The 24,465-nt window shown below is 36.6% G+C and overlaps 1 protein-coding gene across 4 annotated transcripts in view; it reads right to left on the bottom strand.

Moving 5' to 3' along the window:
• Positions 1-234: 234 nt before the first annotated feature.
• The window catches only part of LOC107685710 (pleckstrin homology domain-containing family G member 5-like), a 43,757-nt gene continuing 19,526 nt past the window's right edge, over positions 235-24,465 (bottom strand). For 3 of the 4 annotated variants that reach the window (XM_016482398.1, XM_016482401.1, XM_016482400.1), the window contains 18 exons: positions 22,446-22,587; positions 22,236-22,335; positions 20,854-20,914; positions 20,605-20,696; positions 20,377-20,513; positions 19,285-19,445; positions 12,144-12,335; positions 11,126-11,287; positions 10,180-10,275; positions 9,743-9,943; positions 7,555-7,665; positions 7,140-7,289; positions 6,592-6,729; positions 6,336-6,455; positions 5,932-6,180; positions 5,708-5,829; positions 3,044-4,033; positions 235-1,234 (listed from right to left, as the gene is read on the bottom strand). In XM_016482398.1, coding sequence (XP_016337884.1) covers positions 1,225-1,234; positions 3,044-4,033; positions 5,708-5,829; positions 5,932-6,180; positions 6,336-6,455; positions 6,592-6,729; positions 7,140-7,289; positions 7,555-7,665; positions 9,743-9,943; positions 10,180-10,275; positions 11,126-11,287; positions 12,144-12,335; positions 19,285-19,445; positions 20,377-20,513; positions 20,605-20,696; positions 20,854-20,914; positions 22,236-22,335; positions 22,446-22,587 — 3,234 coding nt within the window. In that variant the 3' untranslated portion in view covers positions 235-1,224. Of the gene's footprint in view, positions 1,235-3,039; positions 4,034-5,707; positions 5,830-5,931; positions 6,181-6,335; positions 6,456-6,591; positions 6,730-7,139; positions 7,290-7,554; positions 7,666-9,742; positions 9,944-10,179; positions 10,276-11,125; positions 11,288-12,143; positions 12,336-19,284; positions 19,446-20,376; positions 20,514-20,604; positions 20,697-20,853; positions 20,915-22,235; positions 22,336-22,445; positions 22,588-24,465 lie in introns of those variants that run through there. The other variant, XM_016482399.1, reaches the window with a different exon arrangement.

The raw sequence follows: 24,465 nt of genomic DNA, 5'->3' as shown, positions 1-24,465 counted from the left end.
GCAATTTCACATTTGAGAGCTCACTCCTGTACTGCACTGCATTCTAAAACCATGTTGCATGAAAAGGTTACAACAAGAAAAATACGCACATAGTGTAACCGAAACATGATTAAGATGAGACAAGGACCGTTCAGATTTGCTTGGAATGATATAAACATTTGGAGACACTCCAATTTTTGGAATATCCTCTCATTAACAAGAGATGATATCATTCATTCAGTTTCATAAATAAAACGGACACATTTTGGCAGTGGATTTGGCATCTGAAGCATTTTAATTGGAAGTTTGCAGGTTGTGTTTTCTCTTTTTTTTCTTTCTTAAGAAGCACTGTGCAAATTTGTAATCTGTAAATATTGAAGCTACATATGTAAACCGATCAAATCCAGGGATAAGACATGCATTCAGCCCTTATTTTGATGTCAATAGACAAATCAGAGACAGTGCTAACCATTCAAATAGCAAAAAGAAACATAACAATCAAAAGGCATCAACAATAAAAATTTTCTACGAAACAAAGCAGGTTCAATAAATACCATATTTACAGAGCACTGAAAAAACAAATGCATGCAAGTTGATTATTGTGGCGTTTGAAGCAAAAATAGTCCACAGTTGTTGTTCTTTTTCGTATCACAAGTAAGATTCAGTAAATTCCTACAACCTAAAAGAGTACATTTTTATTTTAGGTGTTTCAGGAGCTACATCATCTAGCATTTAAAAAAGCCCTTAGGACTCAGAGGTCAAACGAAATGACAATTCAAGCAAAATGACAATTCAGGTAAATTCTGGGATGAAGAGTGCTTCTGAGTTTATAGTTATACTTTTTGTGAAAATAGATCACAGGGCATGCATGGAATAGAGGTTAGAAGTTAGAAACAATGAGATTCTTTTCTGTCCCTTTTACTCTGCAAAAGCCCTGACTGGTGCATTGCTAAATAAAAACTGATTAACTCAAATCTCTTTTTGTCAGACAAGTATTATACAAAATGTCTTTGTATATACAGTATAACCCTTTAACTTTATATTCAATATAAAATTATTGAATTATGGTCATGGCTTTTAACTGAGTTCCACAGCGTTCACCCTGGTTCTGTCTGTTTATATTTGAGTCACTGAGTTGTACTTCCTCTTGGGTACACATCTTTGCAGATGTAGTCTTGGACCAAAGACTTGGTTTAAGTCCCACCAATAGACCAGCTAATGGCATCAGCTTCATTTACACAAACACTAAACTTCCCTAGAGAGAGAGAGAGAGAGAGAGAGAGAGAGAGAGAGAAAAATGTTAAAATAAATAGCAAATTAAAAATATATTTGTAATGTCACATCATCTTTTATATCATTTCAAAGCAACTGCATAGCATTTAATAACAAATCATCCACTCAAACATCAGGGAATAATTACAGACCTTCCACAAGGTAAAAATAGATACAATATATGGAAAAAAAGTGAAAAACTCAGTACTCAGGATTCTAGATCCAGTCATTCTCTCGGAAAGTCCAATTCTCTAATAACTCTGGGTGGAGACTGAGATTATTAGATAAAAGACACTGGGGACAAAAGCACTGGATGACGGCTAGACAATAGAGGCTTGGCTATCCTGTGCCTCACTGACTGAGATCACTGTGTCTCAACCTATTAAAAGCTATATCACAAGGGCACATTGTCTTCTAATGGGCTGAGTCCACACTGATGGCTAATGGCGTGCCACACTCTGCGGAGAACATTAACAATGAGGAGGACACGCTGTGCGAGCAAGTCTGGACAATGAGGGAGAGTTTTGTAACAGCATGCAGGAACAATCTGTCTGCAAACTATTAGAGAGATGACAAGAGTTTGAGGGATACATACTAATGCCTAGTGTTGACATCTTTTTATTGCAAGTTTATAAGAATGTCTAAATTACCATGTGCAGTTGGTGAAGAAAGACAAGGACCAAGCAACATGTTTGAATTTAAATTTGTTTGTGGATACCCGACTGAAAATATATTTGGCATTAAAAATAAAACCTATTTTAGGACCTATTTTATTCAAACCTGTTTTATTTAATGACATAATATTCTCAGTAATAAAAGTCATCATGTCCAGACACAAGCACTAAATTAAATGTAATACAACAAATATGACCAAATTCTACTTTACAAATGTACACTACCATTCAAAGGTTTGGAGTCAGTAGGATTTATTTTACGTATGCATTAAATTGATTAAAAATGACACTTACAGTGTTACAAAAGATTTCAAATAAATGCTGTTCTTTAAAACTGTTTTATTCATCAAAGGCACTGAAAATATCACAGTTTCCACAAAAATATTAAGTAGCAATGTTTTCAATATTAATAAAAAAATAATTGTTTCTTGAGCACCAAATCAACATATTAGAATGATTTCTGAAGGATCATGTGACACTGGGGACTGGAGTAATGATGATGTTGAAAATTCAGATTTGCTATTCAAAGGAATAAATTACATTTTAAAATATATTAATATATATATTAATAAAATATATAAAAATATATTAACTGTAAAGTGCTTTGAGTGCCTAGAAAAGCGCTATATAAATGTAATGAATTATTATTATTAAAACGCTTCTTTTAAATTGTAAAAATATTTCACAATATTAATGTTTTTACAGTATTTCAGATTAAATAAATGCAGCCTTGCAAGAGACTCCATTTAACAAATGTTACTGACCCCAAACTTTTACAGTAGTGTGTACTTTTTTAATTATAGTAATGATAATTTTTTTTTTTTATATTACAACAAGCTACCGACTGGAGATTATGCCACAGTGCAAAAATACCCTAAAATTGGTTTCCTTATCTTTGTGCAAAATAAAAATAATAATAATAAAAAAATGAATTATATAATCTAATTATGAAAAGTATTGTTTTTGTATTATACATTATAAAGTGTAAAATGTATTTTATTTATTTATTTTATAATATTTTATTATTTATTATTTTATTTATTTTTATAATATTTTTTAGATTTAGGAGTGAAATATGACCTAAATATGTGAAATATTAGGTGTGTTTGTAGACTTACGATGCTGTCAGTGTTGAATTGAGCACCATGGTAGCACGTATCCTGTGCAACTGAGCCACCGTCAGTTTCTTATGCTGCTGATGTGGCTGCTGGGATAGCACCAAGTCACTCTTTTCCTCCAGACCACCAGAGGGTGGTGTCTCATTCTCTTTAATCTCACAGTCTGCCTGGCCATTGGGGCAGCTGAGGGTCCTTTGCACATGCCTGGACTCTGCTCTCCTAAGAGTGTTCGTCAGTTTGTTCAACAGTGCTTTGGGGTCTTCACGGAAGTCTTCCTCGTCTGTCTGGAATAGCTCTGTGCTGTGAGACGTCTGTTTGGCGAGGTGTGTCAAGCTCTTGCTGATGTTGTTACTGCTAGAGGGACGGAGAGGACCGGTGAGGCATTGAAGGAGGTCATCCTCGGAGCGTGACCTGAGGGCAAAGTGCTGCAGGTAGTCTGGACGTGGCTGGACGGGCGAACGGCGCCGCAGTGTATGTGAGTGACAACCCGTAACCTGAGACATCGCAGAAAAATCATTCTTCTGGTCAAGCTCCTCTTTGTTTACACGGCCATCTAAAATGCAGGACTCATTTACAGTAATCTGAGAGCCGTTCCAGGTCAATGAATCCTCCTCATCACCATCTTCATCATCCTCAAATGCCTCTTCTTCCTCCCCAGCATCGGTCTCTTCTCCCTCACTCTGGCAAACCGACCCCTTTAAGTCCAGCTCTGTGATCAGGGACTGAGGTGAGAGTGTTCCATACGCACTGTCTATAGAAAGAGAGCGACTTTCCGGATCCAAGTCTGTGGCCACCAAATCACTCAGACCTTCCAGAGTTTTGCTGTTACTAGTAGAGAAGGATTCCCGCAGGCTTGATGAAGACAGCAGGGAATTTCTCAGCGATGCAGTCTGAACAGTCGACAAGGACCCAACCTCATCCGTTTCTTCCAAAGCCGCCACAGAAAGGGTTTCCGTGGAGCCATCAGAGTGACTTGGTGAAAGAGAGAGGCTTTTGGAAAAGAAAAATGTATATTTATTAGACTGCTTGATGTACTTTGATCTTTCAATAAATCTATTGTCATTTATTTCTATATTTAATTATGTTTATTACATATATTATTAATGCATTAAAGGTGACATCATGAAAATCTGACTTTTCCAGGTTTTAAGTGCTATAATCAGGTCCCCGGTGCATCTACCAACCAAAGAAACGTGAAAAAGATTAACCCAGTAACTTTGTTTTGGTAAGCATTTTTCTGCAAGCGTCTGAGAAAACGAGCGTGTCTGATTTCGCTCCCCTAGTGACGTGGCAAAGGGATCTCATTATAATATTACCGCCCCTTAATCTGTAAGTTTCCACCCACAGTGCCATCATTTTTATTTTGCAAGCAACGACGGTGTACCAGCTCTAATGCCATGGCGAAAGTTTGAGCAAAACATGCTAACTGTTGTCTTTGGCTGCACAGACGAGCACAGAACACTGTTTAGATTCCCAGCCTCAGAGGAGACAAGAGAGCAGTGGATTTAATGATTTATTTAATATATATTGCTGCTGCCACACAGATCTAAAATAAACATGCGATTTATTTCCCAGCTGTTTACTTTCACAGACATAACCGACTGTTTTTGTAACTGGTGTGTTTTTAACGTAAACTTGTGTGTGAATGAGAACTTAGTTTAGTACTCACATGCTGTGACAGCTGCTTTCTGTACGTGTGCACTCAGAAAACCGTATATCAGAAGTTTAAACGAATATGGTTTAAAACGCATGATTTCAGCGCGATAAACATGATAATCAGAACCAAAACAGATGTTTTTTAGCAGGTACTAGCTGTAATGATGCAGCTCTATTCTGGAAAAGAGGGTGGGGAACAGCAGCTCATTTGCATTTAAAGAGACAGGCCCAAAGAACAGCGTGTTTCTGCTTCCACTCAAAATAGGCATTTTCAAAATGATATAATAAAAGATCTGAGGGGTATTTTGAGCTGAAATTTCACAGACACATTCTGGGGACACCAGATACTTATATTACATATTGTAAAAAGGGGCATAATATGTCTCCTTTAATACATATCAGATTATATATATATGTATATATATACAACTTTATTAGACTGATTAATGTACTTTGAAGTTTCACACAGTTTTGTCATTTATGAGCAGCTCATGTTTATTCATGATGTAAATTATAATATTTAATTTTCTTTGTTTTCAAATATAATATTTTTATATTATTCATACATGCACATACATAATGCTTTTTAAATATATTTATGAATTTATGAAATGTTATATACAGTATTTTAATTGTCTTGTATTACCATTGTATTAATACATATTATAATTTTTTAAAATTTTCATATATATATATTCGACTTCATTTACTTATGATCTTTCATTAAATTGTCATTTAAGAGCAGCTCATGCAAGTGTTTATTTATGATGAAAATTCTAATCATACACACACATACATTCCTTCAAGCAAGAAAGATACATTTTAATCATCTGTTTACTTACATTTAAATGTATAGATTTGGGAGAGGCTTTTATCTAAAATGACTTACATGGCATTACTTAGGAAATGAAACCATAGTTTTGCTAGTGCCATGCTGTACTGTTTGAACTACAGGAATAATCTACATACACTATATACTGTATATACAGTATATAAGGAAAACAGTACCTCTTGCCTAGCGGCTCTCTGTGCTGTATTGATGGAGAGCTAGAGGTGGACATGCTGCTTTCTGTCTCATCCTCATCTCTGTCATCTCTCTGGGTCTCAGAGCAAAGTCTCTGGAGCTGGTTCTGCATGGGGAAACTCTTCATATTAAAACCAACAATCAAGGCCAAGGGTTACTGTAACCAAACATTATTAATCAAAAGGTTGCAGTGGGTTAATTCGAATACCTGTGCGTTGTAAATGGCCTCAATCCAGCTGCGGCCCTGAGTGCCACTATTGGCCTGAAAGCAGTAGGAGGCAATGGCACAGCGAAATTCGTTGAGGTAGATAAGGAGGAAGCTTCCTGGGTCTTTCAGCTCTCGGCACACCACGTTATGGATGACGAGAGGCTGCCGGATCACCTTCACTTTCTCCACACGCTTCACGGACTTAGTAATCAACAGAACATCAGTGAACAGGAAACAGTATACATCCATCTGTTGGAAACAGGAGTTAATGGAGACCAGTGAGAAGCTTTTAGACAACTATTAGCTGTTAGTTAAAAGTGTATTTCTTACTAAAGTGCACTTAGAAATGCAGGCTTTGCTTCTTTTTCCTGTAACAAATTAAAAAAAAAAGAAGGAAATCATACCCTGCTCTCTTTACCCTCCTTCATCTTGAGAGCTCCCTCTAGGAGCAGCTGACGAGTCTCTTCAGGTGGGGCGCCCATGACTGGAGCGGTCAGGTCAAAGTTATTATATTCCCTGAGGATCTGAAGGATCAATGCACAGCACAATGGATGATTATAGAGACACCAAGCAGGTCATGCTGTTTGTTTCTTCAAGATCTCATATAAACCATGCAACATTCTGAAGCCATGATAGTGACTCATAGTTCATGCATCTCACCCTCTCCACCTCCTCGCTGGCCCCCTCCACGGCCTCATACGCCTCTATACGTCCAGCGATGGCAGCCAGCTTCTGTTTTTCCTCCCTTTGTCTCATTTGTGAGTCCACACTGTTAATGAAGCATTCAACAGCAGCCACCTGACCACAAAAGCAAATATTTACTATGGGGCTGTCAATAGATAATAAAGATAATAGACAATAAAAATATAGAAAAGAGAAATAAAAGAAAAGGAAAAAAATATGCACAGCTATGTGCACAAGGTGTTCGTCTCAGCTCAAGGTTCAGGCTTATTTGTTCATTAATAATGTCATCAGCGACTAGTCGACATCGACTCGACTTTACATGGTTCAAATTCTTAGAATAATTTTTTTTTAATCCAAGAATTTAAATGTGGTCTTAGACATATGAGTATTTCACATTATTGTGAATCCCAAAACCCAGTGGCTTGAATACACTATTGTAAACAACATTAAAATAAACAAAATACTACTGAATAATGTGCACATATGCTCTATTGCAAAGATTTTAGAAAGAACTACTTTCTTACCATTTTGTTAAGGGCCTCACGAGTTGCCGGGTTATCTGTCTTTTTCAACACACTTTTGAGCAGCAGTGGGTATTTAGTGAGTCTTTGATGAGGCTTCACCAACATGTCTGTCAGCTTCAGCCGGTTGCACTGTTTATGAGTTTCTGCCCACTGCAGGATGGAAAAGTTTATTGAAAGTCTCATTTGGTGAACAATCATAAACATACACTCACAGCACAAGCAGACTATGAGAGAATCACTGAGTCATAATGAGGGTGCTGTCACAGTACAGGTTATTATACTAAAGACCTCTCACAAACTCTTATATATAATAGACCTTCAGAGGTGCCTTTATATTTGCCGCCAGACTGAATCCATCAAAGGTTAATGTGTCTGTCTGAAGAGCAACAAGATACGCATGGTAATAATTACTCACAGTTACATATATTCTGAAGAGCTCATTGTCTTTCAGTAAAGTGCGCATGTACTCCATACAGGCCTCTTCTTCCATGCAGTAACGGATGTAGGGCTTGAATCGGAAACCAAACTGCACACAAAAAATTAAAGTAGGTCAATAAAATGATGTTTAAAAATCTTGAGGCAATTTTGATAACTTTAAAGGAATAGTACAATGAGTGCTGTCAGAATGAGAGTCCAAACATCACAATGATCCACAAGTAATATACATGAGTCCAATCCAGCAATTAATATCTTCTGAAGTGAAAGCCGTTTTAACTTTAAACCATTGCTTCTGGCCAAAATACCAGTCCACAGTCCACAATAATGCTTTCTCCAGTGAAAAAGTCCATCCCCATATTGTCCTCTCACATTAAAATCCACCAACATATTTGTTTAGAACTGATTGGGATTGTTTTCGCTTGTAAATGGTGCTTGATCTGTAGATATTTCTTTTCTGATTCAAACAAGACAACTTTTTCACTGGAGGAAGCACTATTATGGACTCATATTTTAGCCGGAAACAATGGTTTGAAGTGAGAAAGGTAACACTTTAGAATAATGGTCCGTTGTTAACAAGTAACTATGCAGGAAGTAATAGGTAGTACTACATTAACACTTAACTTAACACTTAACATTAATACTATTAACTAATAGAGAAGCAAGATTAACTAAGCAGTAAGTAGTAGCAAATTTAGGACAAAGGTAGTTCCTTATTAGATATTTGATCATTACTAAATAAAAATATCCTCATTAAGAACTACTTGTGAACTATGACCAGTTAATAAAGAATAACCAATTAATTACTAATCACAACAGTAACGTCTTAAAAGTGAACAATTGGGTTCTTTGTGGAAACTAATTTATGAATTTGATATCCCCCAAATAAGTCGGCTACATTTTAAAATTGTGACTACTACTCTTACCAAAGGATGGATGTTCAAACTTAAACATAGAATAACAATAAAAATGAAAGTTCACTAAAAAATGTTAATAATTAAGAAGTGATGCTGACAAGCTCATGATTGAATTAGTTCACAATTATGATCTCTGCTTTGTGTCAATTCAGTATCAATGTATCCCACTCCAAAAGACCTACTGGTAAAATATCACTAGTGCTTCACACAAATGTATGACTGTACAGTATGTCAGATATAACATATGTTAAATAACTTATTAATTTACTTGAGTAATTACTGAGGGGTTAATGTGTTTTTCACTTTAAAATAATGGTCCAGATCACTAGTAGTTCCTTAGTAGCACTTTAGCTTTAAAGTGAAAAATACATTAGCCTCTCACTAATTACTCAAGCGTTACCTGGTCAGCCTGCAGGAACTACTAATGATCTGGACCATTAGTGCATAGTTACATAGCTATTACTGCATAGTTACTTGTTAAAAACGGACCATTATTCTAAAGTGTTACCATGAGAAACGTCTTGATGTTGAATTTGTTTGTTACAAACATGCAGCTTTTCATTTCACGAGACATTAATTGATACACTGTAAAAATGATTGTGATTTTAACAGTAAAAGACTGTAAAAATGCTACAGTAAAAACCTGTTAACTGGTTACTTAACAGTAAGTTTCCATACTATATACGGTAAATAAATGTAATTATATTTAATGTGATTTTACAGTAAAATACAGTTAAAAATAAGGTTTTTGGAAGTGAAAAAGAAAAAGTCATTGTATAATTTACAGTGAAAAACCATAAATTGACACTTCCAGAATTCCCTGGATGACACTTCATAGTTGATGTTTTTTTGTTGATATTGTGAATTTAAGTTAAGTCTGTAAAACCTAAAATGTTGCTACCATATTTTTTACGGTGAAGTTCTGGCACCCACAGCTGCCGGTATTTTACCGTAAATGTCACAGATTTTTCTTTACAGTGTAGACTGAAGTTTTACTTGTGGATTATTGTGATGTTTTATCAGCTGTTTGAATTCTCATTCTGATGGAACCTATTCACTGAACATTCAACAAACTCATTGATTCTGTATCTTGAAGGGCTTAAAGGAATAGTTCACCCAAAAATGAAAATTTGATGTTTATCTGTTTTCAGCAAATTTTCATTTTTGGGTGAACTATTCCTTTAAGTCTTGAAAAATGTTGTGTGCAGCAACCAGTGTCTCCCGTGTGAGATAGTGTGTGCACACACTCACAGTGCTGAAGCCCTCATGTAGTTCAGTAGGGTTGATCATTGATCTTTTCTGTCTGGCTTTCTCTAGCGCCGGCAGCATGACCTCAGCCCACAGGGATGTATGCAGTTGCACAATATCCTGAATGTTACTGAAGAGGCGCACAGGTTCGACTTCACTTAGTAAACCACCCTCCTGCAGGTTCAGCAGGCCACATAAAAACAGCTGGCAAAAGAGGAAGAGATTCTGATTATACCGTGCTATAAAGTTTAACATGTAATCTGTCACAAGTCATATAAAAGTATTATAAATGCTGAAGTCAATGAGCAGTGGACAAGATAAATATTATAAATTCCTCTCATGGTCTTGTTGAAAACAATTAGACATATTTCAGTGACATTATCAGACATTTACACAGGTACTAAGATAATGCACTGAAGTAAACATCATCGGGTTCTTACATCAGTAATGACATGCAATTTCTTGATGTAGTCTGACTCTGTCTGAAGTAGTTCCCATATGGCCTCTTGTTGATGGCACTGACGTCTGGTTAAAATCTATAAGAAAAAACAAACAAAAACAAGTAAAAACACTATATTTTGCATGAACATACAGGGATGACTCTTTATTCATTAAAGAATTCAGAAAAAATGTAAACAATAATAAGAAGAAATGTTTCTTGAGTACCAAATCAGCATATTAGAATGATTTCATATATAATTATATTGTATAGTTTGAACAAAGCGATACAGTGAGTTGGAACCAATATTTCTATAGTGATGACAAAACACTCAGAGCAAAGTCTCTGGAGCTGGTTCTGCATGGGGAAACTCTTCATATTAAAACCAACAATCAAGGCAAATGGTTACTGTAACCAAACATTATTAATCAAAAGGTTGCAGTGGGTTTAATTCGAAAACCTGTGCGTTGTAAATGGCCTTAATCCAATGTCTCATTTTGTAAATATTTCTCTCATGGTAACAACGTGTAGCAAAATTATAGCAAATGGATTTCACAGAAAGTAAATTATGCTTATTTGTCTGACTAACAATAGTTTTGAGAGTTGAAGTGTCTCCTGACAGAAAAGATTGAGCTGTCAGACACTTAGTAGAGAGTATATTGCATAGACCTTTCTTGATAATTAAAAAAAAACACTGTTTTGTTCATGTAGTTACTTCTAGAAAACCGATCACGACAAGGGCAATAAAACATCCATCTCCATGATACAGTGAAGGCCTAACACCGAAACGTCAATGGAAAAGCTGAAGTCATAAAACCATTCTTAACTGATTATGGTCATTAACCTGACAGAATTATCATCGTACAATTTATGATGGGATATAATGTCCTAATGAAATTATAAAATTATAAAAATTCCCAAAGCGATATGCAGAGTAGTGTGTTTACCTCAGGATTGTCCAAAAGCTGCTTCCAACTCTCTTCTAGCTCCAGGTTGGGCTCCTCTTCCCATGAGTCTCTGTGGAACGAGAGCTGCGGAGGCATCTTGGGTAATCCGAACATAGTGTATGAGTATAGTTTACTCTGCAGCTGTTCCACACGATCATACTCCTGAGAGGAGAAATTTAAATATTTAAAGTGGAGAGGAAATCAAAAATGAATGAACTTCTATACTATTTTGATTTTGCAATAGATTACATTTAACAGTGTTAAGAAATGATTAGGGCTTTTAAAGATTAACTTTAAGTAGGCATTAGATGAAAGTAAGAATAAGGGAAAAGAGCATTATCAATTAAATATTCAATATTGAGCAATGAATTAAATATTTAATACCATCTGATAATGGTACTGATATATTGTGCATCCCAAGCATAACATGAGCTATTAAAATAACAACAATTGGAAAATTATGTCTTTATCGTACCCCATACGAGTTATGTGTAATATTAGACAGAATATGACTACTGTTATTATATATAAACATTATGGTGTATTGTTTTGCAGTATGGAGTAAATCTCAAGGCACATTTAATGATCTCATAAGCGGTGATCACCCTTAAGCAGGCATTGTTGTCCAACTTCAAGCTATTATGTGATTTTTACAAGAGTCACATAGAGAGGAAAAGAGCCCAGCCTGCGATTTGACCTCAACTTTACACTCCTGAGCCAGCCAGGGTGTCAACCAACCTAAATCTCTAGGGCATGCTAATAAAAAAACACCAAAGGTCCTGCACGTGAGGGAAAACTGAGTGTGGACTTGTAGGAAAAGTCTACTTGTACATTTTCCTGTTTTTGGTTCATTAAGTGGAGCAATACTTTGACAAATTGATATCTCTTCCTTAGTGGTTCCACACTCACTCAAGTGTGAAATGCAAAAAGCTAGCCAGGAATATGTAAGTGCTTGTTTTGCATACGAGAAAGTGCCTTGCACATATAAAACAACCCTTGAATGCTCACAGATGCTTACCTTCCCAAGAGAGCCGTTTCCTGAGTTGGAACTGAAGAGGCCACTGAAACGGCTGGCGGCACGGTTCCTCCAGCGGTCTGTACCTGTTACAGATCCTGGAAGAGAACCGCTCAACTGGGATATGGAGTCTTGATTGGGGACACTGGCATCACCCAGAAACTCCGGCATGTTCTTTCGCCGACGCGTTTGACCCTGTCACAGACAGAGAGTGAGAAAGAGAGGTTTTGAGAAAAAGTAAAAGTAAACAGAGACCAATGTTTGAATCGAGGTGGGGGCTGGGTGGTCCTGAACCCCCCATAAAAGTTAAATGGACAAAAAAAAAAACACAAAAGAAAAAAAAAAACTTGGGGGGTTCTATAGATTTTTTAATGAATAAAAAGTACATATTAAAAAAAGCTATTACATTTGACTAATAATAAATATTTACAAATATTTTACACCATGGCATTAGCAACGCTGAGGTAATGGGTTCGATTCCCAGAGGAAGGAAGAATTGTTGATATGTGTACCTTTATGTTTGATTATTGACACACTTGAGTTACTTTATCTCTGAAACAAAATTGACTAATTTACTAAATTTTACATGTGCCTTTATTAACTACTGATCACCTTTAGAAAAAAAAACACTGACAAATATTTATTAAAAAATGTAAAATAACAACAACATTAAAAGTATTTATTATTAATAATAATAATTATTATAATTATAATATTAAATAAATAATTAAAACATAATTATATATATAATTTTTTGTTGAATTCTCATTTTTATAATTATTAAAAATTATTGCCCTATACAGCATGATTGTTTTCATTTGATTATTTACACTTTAATTACTTTATTAATCTTTCATATATTGAACAAATTAACCTCTGATCACATTCAGGGCAAAAAAAAAAAAAAACTGGCAGAAATGTTGCATAATAAACTATTTTATTTTGAACAGCAAACAAAACACAGGCGAGCTGAATAAACCAACAATGTAGCAATAGTCACAGAGGAAACGCTTCTGTCATACAAACTTTGACAACAAGTCAAAGCAGACACCTTTTGTGAAATCTTCAGGCTAAACTGTGGAATTTTAAGTGCCAGATGTAGTCCGGCTCTGACAGGTAAGGAAGCGCAAACAAAACACTCAGGACATTTATACATAAACAAAGACAGGCCTGTTCTCAGATCATCTCCGTACGTTCAGGGACATCTTTCACCTGAGGATGGGACGGCACATGTGTGTTTAAAAAGAAAAAAAAACTCTGTTGACCTTAGGGAGCACATTCAGCTGTCAACACGTGAAAATGCCATTTGGGTTTTGCCAACATTCTCTGCTCAGAAAGGTTAAAGCATTAGAGACTTGACTGACAAGAATTAGCAAACCCTGTGACCTGAGCCAGCAAGAGGAACCCTTCGGCAACAACAGGAAAAGAGACAAGGCATGTCTCGGAAAGCAGGGGAAAGGCTTTTCCCTGTTCACGACAATGGAAAGAAATGAAGAATGCATAAGTGTAGTAGGGAAAGCCACTCAATGTCCCTTGGGGCTCATTACTTGGACATTGTGTTCTGATGATGCCTTTCTTTTTAATGGAAAATGCAATTACAATGGGTTAAAAACAAACCTGCCATTTTTCGTCAGAGAAATATCTTCAAGATCTTCAGGCCAATTCATTCGTCAATGTTCTGGGACAATGCCAATGTTTCTTAACAGACAGAATGTTCTGTGCCCAAGATGGACCTCATGATGAAGACAAAAGCCCATTTGTTGCTTACCCAGATTGATAAAAATTTCTAGATCAACTCAAAATGTTCTTAGCTTTGATCAGAGAAATTCACTCATCAGATCTCTGAAAAGCATTGATCAATCAGTGCTCCCCTACTTGCTACATTTGACAGACAGTACTGGCTGCAGAAAACTAATTAAAGTCATCCTTCAAAGATGACAAGCTGACATTGTCTTGGTCTATGTCCATCGGGAGAACCTGTTTGACTCATTTGTTTGGTCGGTTTCACTCTGAGGAACACAAAGTCAACACTGGGCCCAGACAACATGTGATGATATTATATTTCCAAGAGTTATCACAGAGACTTCTGTATACACTTAACCATGCCAGAAAGTAGATTTTGTCTCATCCGCTACCAAAATCACTTTTAAAATGAGCCAGTATGCTTGATGAAACCATTATATTTGTTATATTTACTAAGAAATCTGGGAGTTCGATTAGAAAGAGCAATACAAGCGCTGCAGGCAACATTTTTCCTATCAATTCCCAGACAGATGCTCTTTGAACGTTCATATTTGATTAAAAAAATTGTTCATACGAACCATGCAGACAAAGCCAAAGTGTCAAACACAAAAGACAAGCAATAATAAGCTCACCGTAGATGTCAGAGGCATTTCCAAGGCGGTCCACAGCATTGCACGGCATCAAAAGAGAGCCAGGCCCATGCTGCTCCCAGAATGAATCTCCTACAACCTGCTTCCCTCCTGCACCCTCACAAAAGCTACATTGATGTCAAAGGACTAGTGCATTCAAATCCACTTCTACAGGCTCGTCGGCTTGCTATGTGCGTGTGAGTGAACCTGAAGGAGGCTGAGAGGACTGAACGGTAGACCGCTGCATTGCTGAGGAGGGCTGGCCGGGTGTCATAGTAACTTGCCCTCCTTGCCCTCCTATTGTGTGAGCAGGAAGAGAGGGGAAAGGAGCAGGGGAGGAGGAGCTCCTTCTGCTACCTCAACTACCTCAAACAACCGATCCTAGCAGCGGCTCGCTTTAAAATCAACAGCACTGAACAAGTGACATGAGCTGACTGCAAAACAGTGTTTAATGCACATCTGCTGTGAAAGGGAATATTGATGCTGGGCACCGTACGGCAGCTTGATGCAGGCAAAGCTTTTTCTTTTTCTTTTTAAACAGTATGGATATTTTCCGAATCAGTTTGGTAGGACAAATTGGTCATTGGTTGCGCCAATGTTGCCTAGTCAGCTAGTCTGGATGCTCAAACAGCACCACAGGGTTTATACTTTTAGGGGAAGTCAATCTATAAATGGCTCACTTTTTGTTGTTCCTGCATATTAAAAGGAGACTTCTTCATCCGAAAATGTACACACTCTCACATTGTTCCAAACCTGTATGGCTTCTGTGGAACAACAAAGAATATATTTGGAAAAATACATGTGGTTTTTTGGTCCATTAAATGAAATGGGAACCCCATTGCCTTTCACTGTGCACTCTTACAAATAAAGGTTCCAAAGGGGTTTTTTTTTTTTGGTTCCCCAAAAATGTTTTCCACTGTAAAGAACCTTTGTGCAATGGAAAGGTTCTGTGGATGTTAAAGGTTCTTCATGGAACCCTTGATGTCAATAAACATCATATGTTTTTATAATTTGTATGGACAAAAACAGTTTAAACATTCTTCAAAATATCTTATTTTGTGTTCCACAAAAGAAAGAAAAAAAGTCATACAGATCTGGAACAACATGATGGGCAAGTGAATAATCTCTAAATTATAATTTTTAAGTGAACTGTTTTAACACACACACTTCAAATTTAAAATACAAAAGCATCTTATGATAGTTGAACAAGTGATCCGATAAGTGTAAAAAATGCACTGTGAATATAAACACATTTGGGGTCCTGTTATCTGAGGCACAGCACACAATTCTTCACTTTGTGACAAGTCCAAAGTTAACTTAAGTGATTGTGACTAATTAGGTGCTTGCACAATTTGCATAATGGCCTAATTTGCATTTTGCTGAGAGTCTCTCTGAACTGTCCAAAACCAACACTGAGATCAGGTAAGGAAAGCAAGATCTCTCTGCTGATCTCTCTGTCATCTTCTTAAATCTTATTGGGATAGAATTTGCTGAATATTAGGCCTATTTTATATTATATTGCTTGCAAAGAAAAAAATATGCAAAATAGCTGTCTGTGTTGTATTTAAAATGTATGTTATTTTGTGTAAAAGTCTCTTTACTCATGTGATATTGCTTGCAGAACATCCACAATATGTAGGCACAGAAGACAAGGCACATTTTACACATACAGAAATAAAGGAACACTTAGGCCAGCAAGAGTTAAACTTTCCAGGTGCTTCTGTACATTGTTACACATTTACCCAGATTTCCCCATTAAGTAACATGCTTCTAATCATATGATACTGCATAAAGATAACAAAAGAGATAGTTTAACTTGCTGTTTCCCACAAAAGATAATGACCTTATGACATAAAGGGAATTACAACATGAAAATGGTAAATTTCATATAGATCTTATATAATATATTCATTTAGCTATTTGGAATAATATTACAGTGTATAAAAAGATGATTGACCCTTCTCACCGTAAAAAGAGGATACATACAGTATCATTTAATGAGCCTTTAATTGGCTATTTCTACAGTACCTGACTTTTATGAAATTACTTTGTATTAAACACTAATATACAATATAAGCAGTTAATTTAGATGCTGCCACATGAAGTAAATGTTTATTTTTGGTTACCTGACATTTTTTAGAGAAAATAAACCACAGTCTTCTCCTGAACCTAGAGGATTTGAGACCAATATTAAACCCGTATAATGCATAGATACCTTGATCCCTTGTTTAGTATCTCCCGGGGGATACATGGGGCTGTTAGGAGGAGTTGGTGTAGCCACAGGCATGGGGCTCAGAGGTGGCGCGTCTCCAGCTTCGAAGCGCTGTACGCGGGCGGCCACCAACCCCGTAGTACGAGGCCTGTGGGTATGAATCCGGGGAAGCTCATTCAGAGAACTGTAGTGGATCAGCATTCCACCTGGAACCTCTGGTAAAGTTGGCATGCTGGGTACATTCCATGTCCTCTGACGAAAATTCAGCATTTCCTCGCTGGCACGGGTTTCTCTACCATGCAAAAAGATGTAAGACGTAAAGGTCTGGATTGAGTAGTTCCAGTAGATCTGGTATGCTTTGTGAATGATTTATTCCTCTTCAAAGTTCCTGTAGTTTTGAGTCATGGTTGAAAAAAGAAACATCATGGATGATGACTGTACTCAAATTCACCTCAAAAGTCCTTCAAAACTTCTAACTTGCTCTTCTCTATCTTCCTGTGTTGTTCCACGTGTATCTCTCTGCTTAAGCATCAGTCTTCTGAATTGACCTTTGACCTCGGTGCCAATGCTGATGGAAGGTGGAGCGTCAATCCTGACACTCTTCCTTGGCCAATCTGTTCCGCTTTGTGCCGTCTTTCACTGAGATCACACACACCACTGCCTCTCCAGATGGTATTAACCGGCTCTATCTTATCATTTCTCTATGGCTTGACAATCCTTTTATGGCTAGTTATGGTTAGCACACATCTGACCTCAGTACAGTAAAAGCAACCTTACAGTACAGAAACATCACTGCTGCATTATATCTTCAGAGCAAACTGCACCTGTCATTACAAATCACATCAATCCGAGCTGAAACAGGATCAGTATGTATGAGAACTGAATGAGTGCAAATACATTTAGCTGAATTTCAGAATCCGAGAAAAAAAAAAAAAAAAATTTCTGTCTTTCCTGTTGAAAAAACAAAAAATATATTGTTTACAACAAGGAGCCAGTCGTTCAAACTAATTCAACAGGATTTTCCATCACGGACATCCCGGGTGAAATCGGTTAACCTTGTGCTCCACTGAACTGCTGATGAAGCGGACAGAACTTTTGGACAGTCACAAGGAAATAAAATCTCATGAGCTTTGAACTTTGCTCCCGTTTGATACCGTATGCAAATGTTCCATGGGAACTGGATGTGGCTGATTTCAGCACAGGCCTAAAAACACATTCAAAATTTCATAGGATTGAAATGTGCTTCATCAAAAGGACGTGTTTGCTTTATTGGGAAGGTTTCTTTGTTTGATTTTGAGCTTGAATACTCAGGCTGGCTGCTTATGTGGAAGTCAAGTCATTTGGCGGCACTATCAGGATTTCCGAGACACATCCCTATATTCAAACAAACTCAACCCTGAACCTATCTCTGATATGATCCTAAATAAAGGCAGGCAGGTTTAGAAACCTTGCAGTCACTAACTGAGAGATATACCGGGAATTAGTAACAGGTGGCAACACAAGATTGCCATAAAACAATGAGTCAGTTGTTCACTGGGTTTGCGGTAAGCACTTAAAAACATTGACTTTGGAAAAAACATTTATTGTAATTATGTTTCACAAAACATGTTTGCACAATGGGTGAAATTGTCGGGTTTCAGATGAGAAAAATCATATACTATACACTACTACAAGAACAGTAAAAACTGGAAGTGATAGAAATGCTAGAACGGACGAGAGAGTGACAAAGAGAAAGGGGAGATGGGGGCTAGTTGTCAAATTTTTTACTCTAGAGAATATTTCTAAAGGTTATGTTATTTTTTGAAAATCTTCTTCTATATAGGCACATACACTACTGATCAAAAGTTTGGGGTAAGTAGGATTATTTTATTTTATTTTTGAAAGAAATTATTTATTCATCAAGGATGCCTTAGATTAATCAAATGTGACAGCAAAGACTTTTACAATGTTACAAAAAATTGATTTAAAATAAACGTTCTATTCGTCAAAGAATCATGGAAAAGGGTATTAAGCAGCGCAACTGTTTTCAACATTAATAATAATAATAAATGTTTATTGGGCACCAAATCGTCATATTAGAACGATTTCTGAAGGATCATGTGACACTGAAGACTGGAATAATAATGATGAAAATTCAGCTTTGCCATCACAGGAATAAATTACATTTTAAAGCATATTAAACTAGAAATTAGAAAACAGTTTAAATTTTAATTATATGTTACAATATTAGTGTTTTTACTGTATTTTGTTTATGCAGCCTTGGTAAGCATAAGAGGCTTCTTTCTAAAACATTAAAAAGCTCAAACTTTTGAATGGTAGTGTATCCTTGCAAAAAGCAATCAAACATTTCATCTTTTAATGCCCAAGAAATAAAATAGTGTTCACTGAACACATTGTAGGGCATGTTGTCAAACTAAATAGGGTAAGCTGTCACCGTGGAACCTGTTATCAAGTCTTTTCAATAAAATCTAAACAGTAAAAGAAACAAAACAATAAAAAAAAGGACAAAGCCCTTGTGACAACTAGCCCCGGTCTCTCGTATATAGAGAGAGTGACCTACCAGGCCAACTAGCAGGTCTGCTGCCTCTCGGCGTCCCAGAGAGCCGTGCTCTGCTCGGTCAGTAGAGGAACTACGTGTGCTAGAGGACCTCATGGTGGGCAGACTGAGAGAACGGGGGTCTTTCACACACCTCTCCACCCTCAGCTCCTCTCCTGGTCGAGCTGCGCGCACACACACACACAATTGTAATTTATGCACTGTGATAATGTCTCATGAATTTATCTAATTTCTGATAAATTCTCCTGTTGATAAATGATACAGAAATTAATTCATAGAATTATTTAACATTGACCATTTTAATTACTTTGTAAGGTCAGACTGTTCTTCTTGGGTCATTCTCAAATCATAAGATCTAGAGAATTTTATGCTTCCAACTCTGTTTGATGTATGTATTATTTCAACAAATAGCTTTTTATTGCATAAAATATTTTCATTATATTTTCCGGAGCTCAAACAGTTAAGCATGGTGCTAGAAACACCAAGGTCATGGATTTCATTCTGAGGTAATGTATGAACTTTATATCGTGAATACACTGTAGGTTGCTGTGGATAAAAGCCTATGCCAAATGCATAAATGTAAATGTAAGAAATGCAAAGGTACAAAGTTCTATGACCATTTCAAGTGTAAAAGCCTAAATCATAAAGTATTTTTCTCATCATGCGGTTACAGAAACTTCTAAATCATGACATGCTGATTTAAAATAAATTTAAAAGAAAATGACGCATCAGTATAAAATGATCCTTCTCTCTGTTAAAATGCTACAATGAGAATCTCCAGCTCACCAAATCACATATTCAAACTTTCAAAATCCATTCAGATTATAATAGTTTTTGATTTAGTCATTAGAAATTGTTCCTGGAGTACCAGTAAATGTACTAAAAAACAATACAAATATAATGTCAAATGTACAATAACTTTTCCTTCACTCCTTACTGCTGACCTAAAATGAGTGAAGAGATACTGTAATCAGATACAACTGTTCTGAATCTGAGTTCTGAGATACAATTGTTTTGAATTTGATTACTAGCCAATATAGACAGAGTCCTGTCTGTTGACTTCATAGTATTGCTTAGAAGGCAGCAGGGCATTACCTCGTACTCTGAGGTAGTGGCCACCAAAGCGGTAGGCTTCAAATCCCAGTGAAAGTGGGGTATTGGACTGATCTAGGAACAGGTTGACCCGTGACAGCTCAATGCCTTTTCTTTCAAACACAGCTCCCAGGACTTCTCTGAAACACAAAGCTAACAGGTCAGCTAACCATGATTCTAAATGCATAGATTTGTTTATTCCACCACCTAGGGGTTCAAACACAAAATCACCTCAAGGTTTTCTTCTTCACAGCTGGGACGATCTCCACGCTGACGTCAATATTTAGGTCAAACTTCAGAGTAAAGCACTCCTTGCTGGGGTCCTGCAGGAGTGAAGAATGGACAATCAGCTTATGCTTTAGTACTGACTCAGAGGTACATCAAGTCTCAAAATCTTGCCTGCAAAACGAAATCATTTGTTTGAGACAGAAAAGCAGTACACAGACTTAATAAAAGTCAGAATTCTAATTCTTATCTTACATCTGTGTGTCGGCGTCTGGTCTTCTTTTTAACCAGTTTCATTCCTCCACTCCTGCGATCCCTGAGAAGCACAAAAAGAAAAGAAAATAATGACTGAACCTACAAGGAATGCCATGGTGTCTTTTTCACTAACCATAATCTAGTTTAATCAAGCACAGGTATTTAAATTAAGTCACTGTCATTCTTTTCAGCACAAACCACCCACCTTTATTACAGATTATACCTTGTTTAAAAAAGTCAGCATAATGTGCCTGGCACAACAACGCACTACTGCCATCCACAAAAAAATGGGCAGTGAACTGAATTTTACCAAAACTAGATTAATGTTTACATTTTCTATTGATTATAGTAGCAGTAATACATGAATGGTGCAAGAGGATAAGACATTTGATCACGAATGGTGATCAAATCAGGGACAAGAGCATTATAAGAGAGACTATGCTGCAGAAGAGTTACATTTTAGCATTTTAAAGAGGTGATTTAGCCAACGCTGTGTGGTTCTGACAAAGTATGCCAGAATGAGGTAGTCTGCGGCATCCTCTTTAACGTCAAAACTAGGAACTGTACCGGTGCAAACTGTGTTAGGTCAGTAGTTCCAAACTTTTATTTCATAATTCCAATAACTGAATTGATCTTACACTTTTTTTGTGATTACAGTGTTTTTAATATTATTTTTATTCACAAATTGAACTTGTTAATGTAGTTAATTTTCTCAAAATATACATTCATTATAAAAGATTTAAATGACTTTAAATCATTTTATTAATTGTACATGATTTTTCCATGTCTAGAAATAAAAAATAGAAATAAAATTTTTAGATATTTCAGCTTATTGTAAATTGCTTTGTCTTATTTTAAATCATTTTAAGCCATTCTGCGGCCCTCTTGGAAGTGTACTTAGGTCCTCTAGTGGGTGCCGGCCCCCTGTTTGTTACCTTATTTACATATTTGTTTTAGTGACTTGTGTACTAAACTAATTTAGTAGTTGTAATTAATTCTTAGTGAAATCCCCCCATGTGCGTAACAAGCAAATATCAGACGTGTTGTAAGCTAAAACTACTTAGCCTTTCAAATCAAATTAATGGCGTAACTCACATTGTTTCAGGAAGCCTGCCAAAAACACAGTTTGTACCCATTCATTTATAAGGTTACCAATTCGCTCAAGCTCAAAAGGTCAGATTTACACTCTCTGTTCCATTTGGACATTTCCTAAAGAAGTTTGACCATCCAAAGGAATAGATAGTCCCATCCCAGATGTTCTTCAGTGGATGACGCCACTGGAAAGTAAACAGACTTCCTCTTTGATTATAACAAACATTAGTGAAACTTAAGTGCCCATAATGAATGTAATAATGGAGGGATAAATGTGAAAAAGAACTGACCCTAGGTCAGAGTATCCATCCTCTCCGTCCTCCATGTCAGAGGGGAGACCGGTGCGAGGTGGACAGGAACGAGTGGACACGTTCCGGGCCAGGATGGAACCTGTGGGGGAAAGGAAGTGAGGCAACACTAACATCCTGCCAGAAGATTGTAATAATAATTAACCTTTACACATTCAATGCTAAGTGTCATGCTCATCTTGAGAGCTTTACCTTGTGGTTGCAGGTCAAACCGTGGGTGCCTATCAAAGAGCATGCCGTCTCGGGCAATGGGATGGCACTTTGAGTCACATAACTCACAGAGGTGAAGGGGGCTGCCGTCTCTAAGGTCCTGACACGACGGGTGGTGACACACCTGAGGCATAAATCATAAAGCAATAATGTCAAATTTGAAAACACAAAAATCCAACTGTGCGTGCATCATATTCTTTTTGGCAGTATAACCAAAACCCAGTTTTCTTCCAAATTTAACGTTGAAGGGTATTTCTTCAAATATGGCCGCTTCTGGCCCTGGGGAATGAGAATAAACATTCTTATAACAATATTCACAGTCACACTTTCATTTGCTTTTTTAATTTGTCTTCTTACAATTTCCAAAAGTGTATTTACATACAATCGCATGAGAATTCCAACATTTAACCATTATTTCTCTAAGTTGAACATTTCCAACGCATTGTAATTTATACCACACCTCAAACAATGTTTATAGCATTTTGGAAATGACAGTGATGGAAATTTCTGGAATAAAATAGCCTTGCTAAAGCTAATTTCATTGCAAACATAAAATATAAATAAAAAAAATAATAATAAAAAAGGTTTTAACAATTTTTGCATGACTTAAAAAAATTACATCATGAGTGGCAGTCGAAATTAGCATAAAAACTGATATAAACCATTTTCACAGAAAATATTTTTTATATATATTTTTATTATTTTTATTATTGTGTTCCACAGTTTCATTTTTGTCTATGTATTGGTGGCTCCATTGCCAGGAAAAAAATTCTTGTGTGTGAGAGCATACTTGTCAATACAGCTCAGTTTAATACAATTTTTTAAACTTAATAATCTATATATTTACTTTTATGATTTACATAGCTTAATAAAGCCTGGGTCTAAAATAATGATTAGACAAAATGTATACATTAAAAGCATTTGAAAAGTATCAAAAATAAATCATGATGGCATGGTAAAAATTTTCCAGGACTTTAATGTGACCTTCAATATAAAAACAGAAAAAAAGTTAGTTAGTTTAAACAAAACAAAATCTGTTAGTTTAAACAAAAACCAACCATTGGGACATAAAAAGTTCAGAAACTGCCTGCTGTGCTATTATGCAACATTATGTTACCATAAAGCTCAACATCAGTTTACATCAGCAGTCCTTCCCAAGGCCATTTGAGAGACAAGTTGTAAGACCAACAGCAGCAGAAAATAAAGTGTGGAAAGAAGTGTGGAAAAGAAAGAGGGATTAGGACCTCCTGGTTGTGTGCTTCCTTCTATTGTTCTCTTAATATGCTTCACAACAGAAGCAGCTCACACTCAGACAGAGAACCATGTAAAAAACCGAGCCGCCATATGAAAAGATTTCTCTTCATGGTTATTTCTCAAACATCTGCTTCTCAAACAAATTCAGTACAGGATCAAATATAATCCACTCAAAATACATTTAAGGACACATAGGCCAACTCAAGCTAAACCTTCTGAAGGTGCCAAAACAAACACGTCTCCTACATGCTGCAGTTGTGACGAAGCGCCTGAGCACTTTCTGAGAGGAAACCACAAGAAGTGAGTAAGCAAGACAGAGGGCATGTGCCAGCAAACCCCAACAAACAATTGGAGACAAGCAACAGGAAAATGGGCAGATTTTAGAGGTTACATAATCACAAAAACCACATACTGAAAAATAATAGATCTGCAGGTGAAAATATGAGGACTTGCATTCATGATCAATTTTATATATATATTTTTAAATATACTTTTATATTGCAATAATTTCACATTTAATCTTCAAATTAGAAACAACATAAAGACAGCATATTTTTTAATGCCTGAAGGTATAATCCCTCTCTCCCGGGTCCTCACCGCCACACCTCATTTCTTGTTCCAAGTGGGTCTCAAACCCAGGTCTCCGGCATGGGAGGTGGACGCACTAACAAGGAGGCTAAAGACTGCAGCTTCTAGCGTCAGTCGCTAGTGCATCTCTTGAGATCAGGGGCACCTACTTGCTGGCCTC

Source organism: Sinocyclocheilus anshuiensis, unplaced genomic scaffold (assembly GCF_001515605.1).
Source record: "Sinocyclocheilus anshuiensis isolate Anshui unplaced genomic scaffold, SAMN03320099.WGS_v1.1 scaffold257, whole genome shotgun sequence".
Taxonomy (NCBI): domain Eukaryota; kingdom Metazoa; phylum Chordata; class Actinopteri; order Cypriniformes; family Cyprinidae; genus Sinocyclocheilus; species Sinocyclocheilus anshuiensis.
This window is presented reverse-complemented; position numbering and strand designations above follow the sequence as displayed.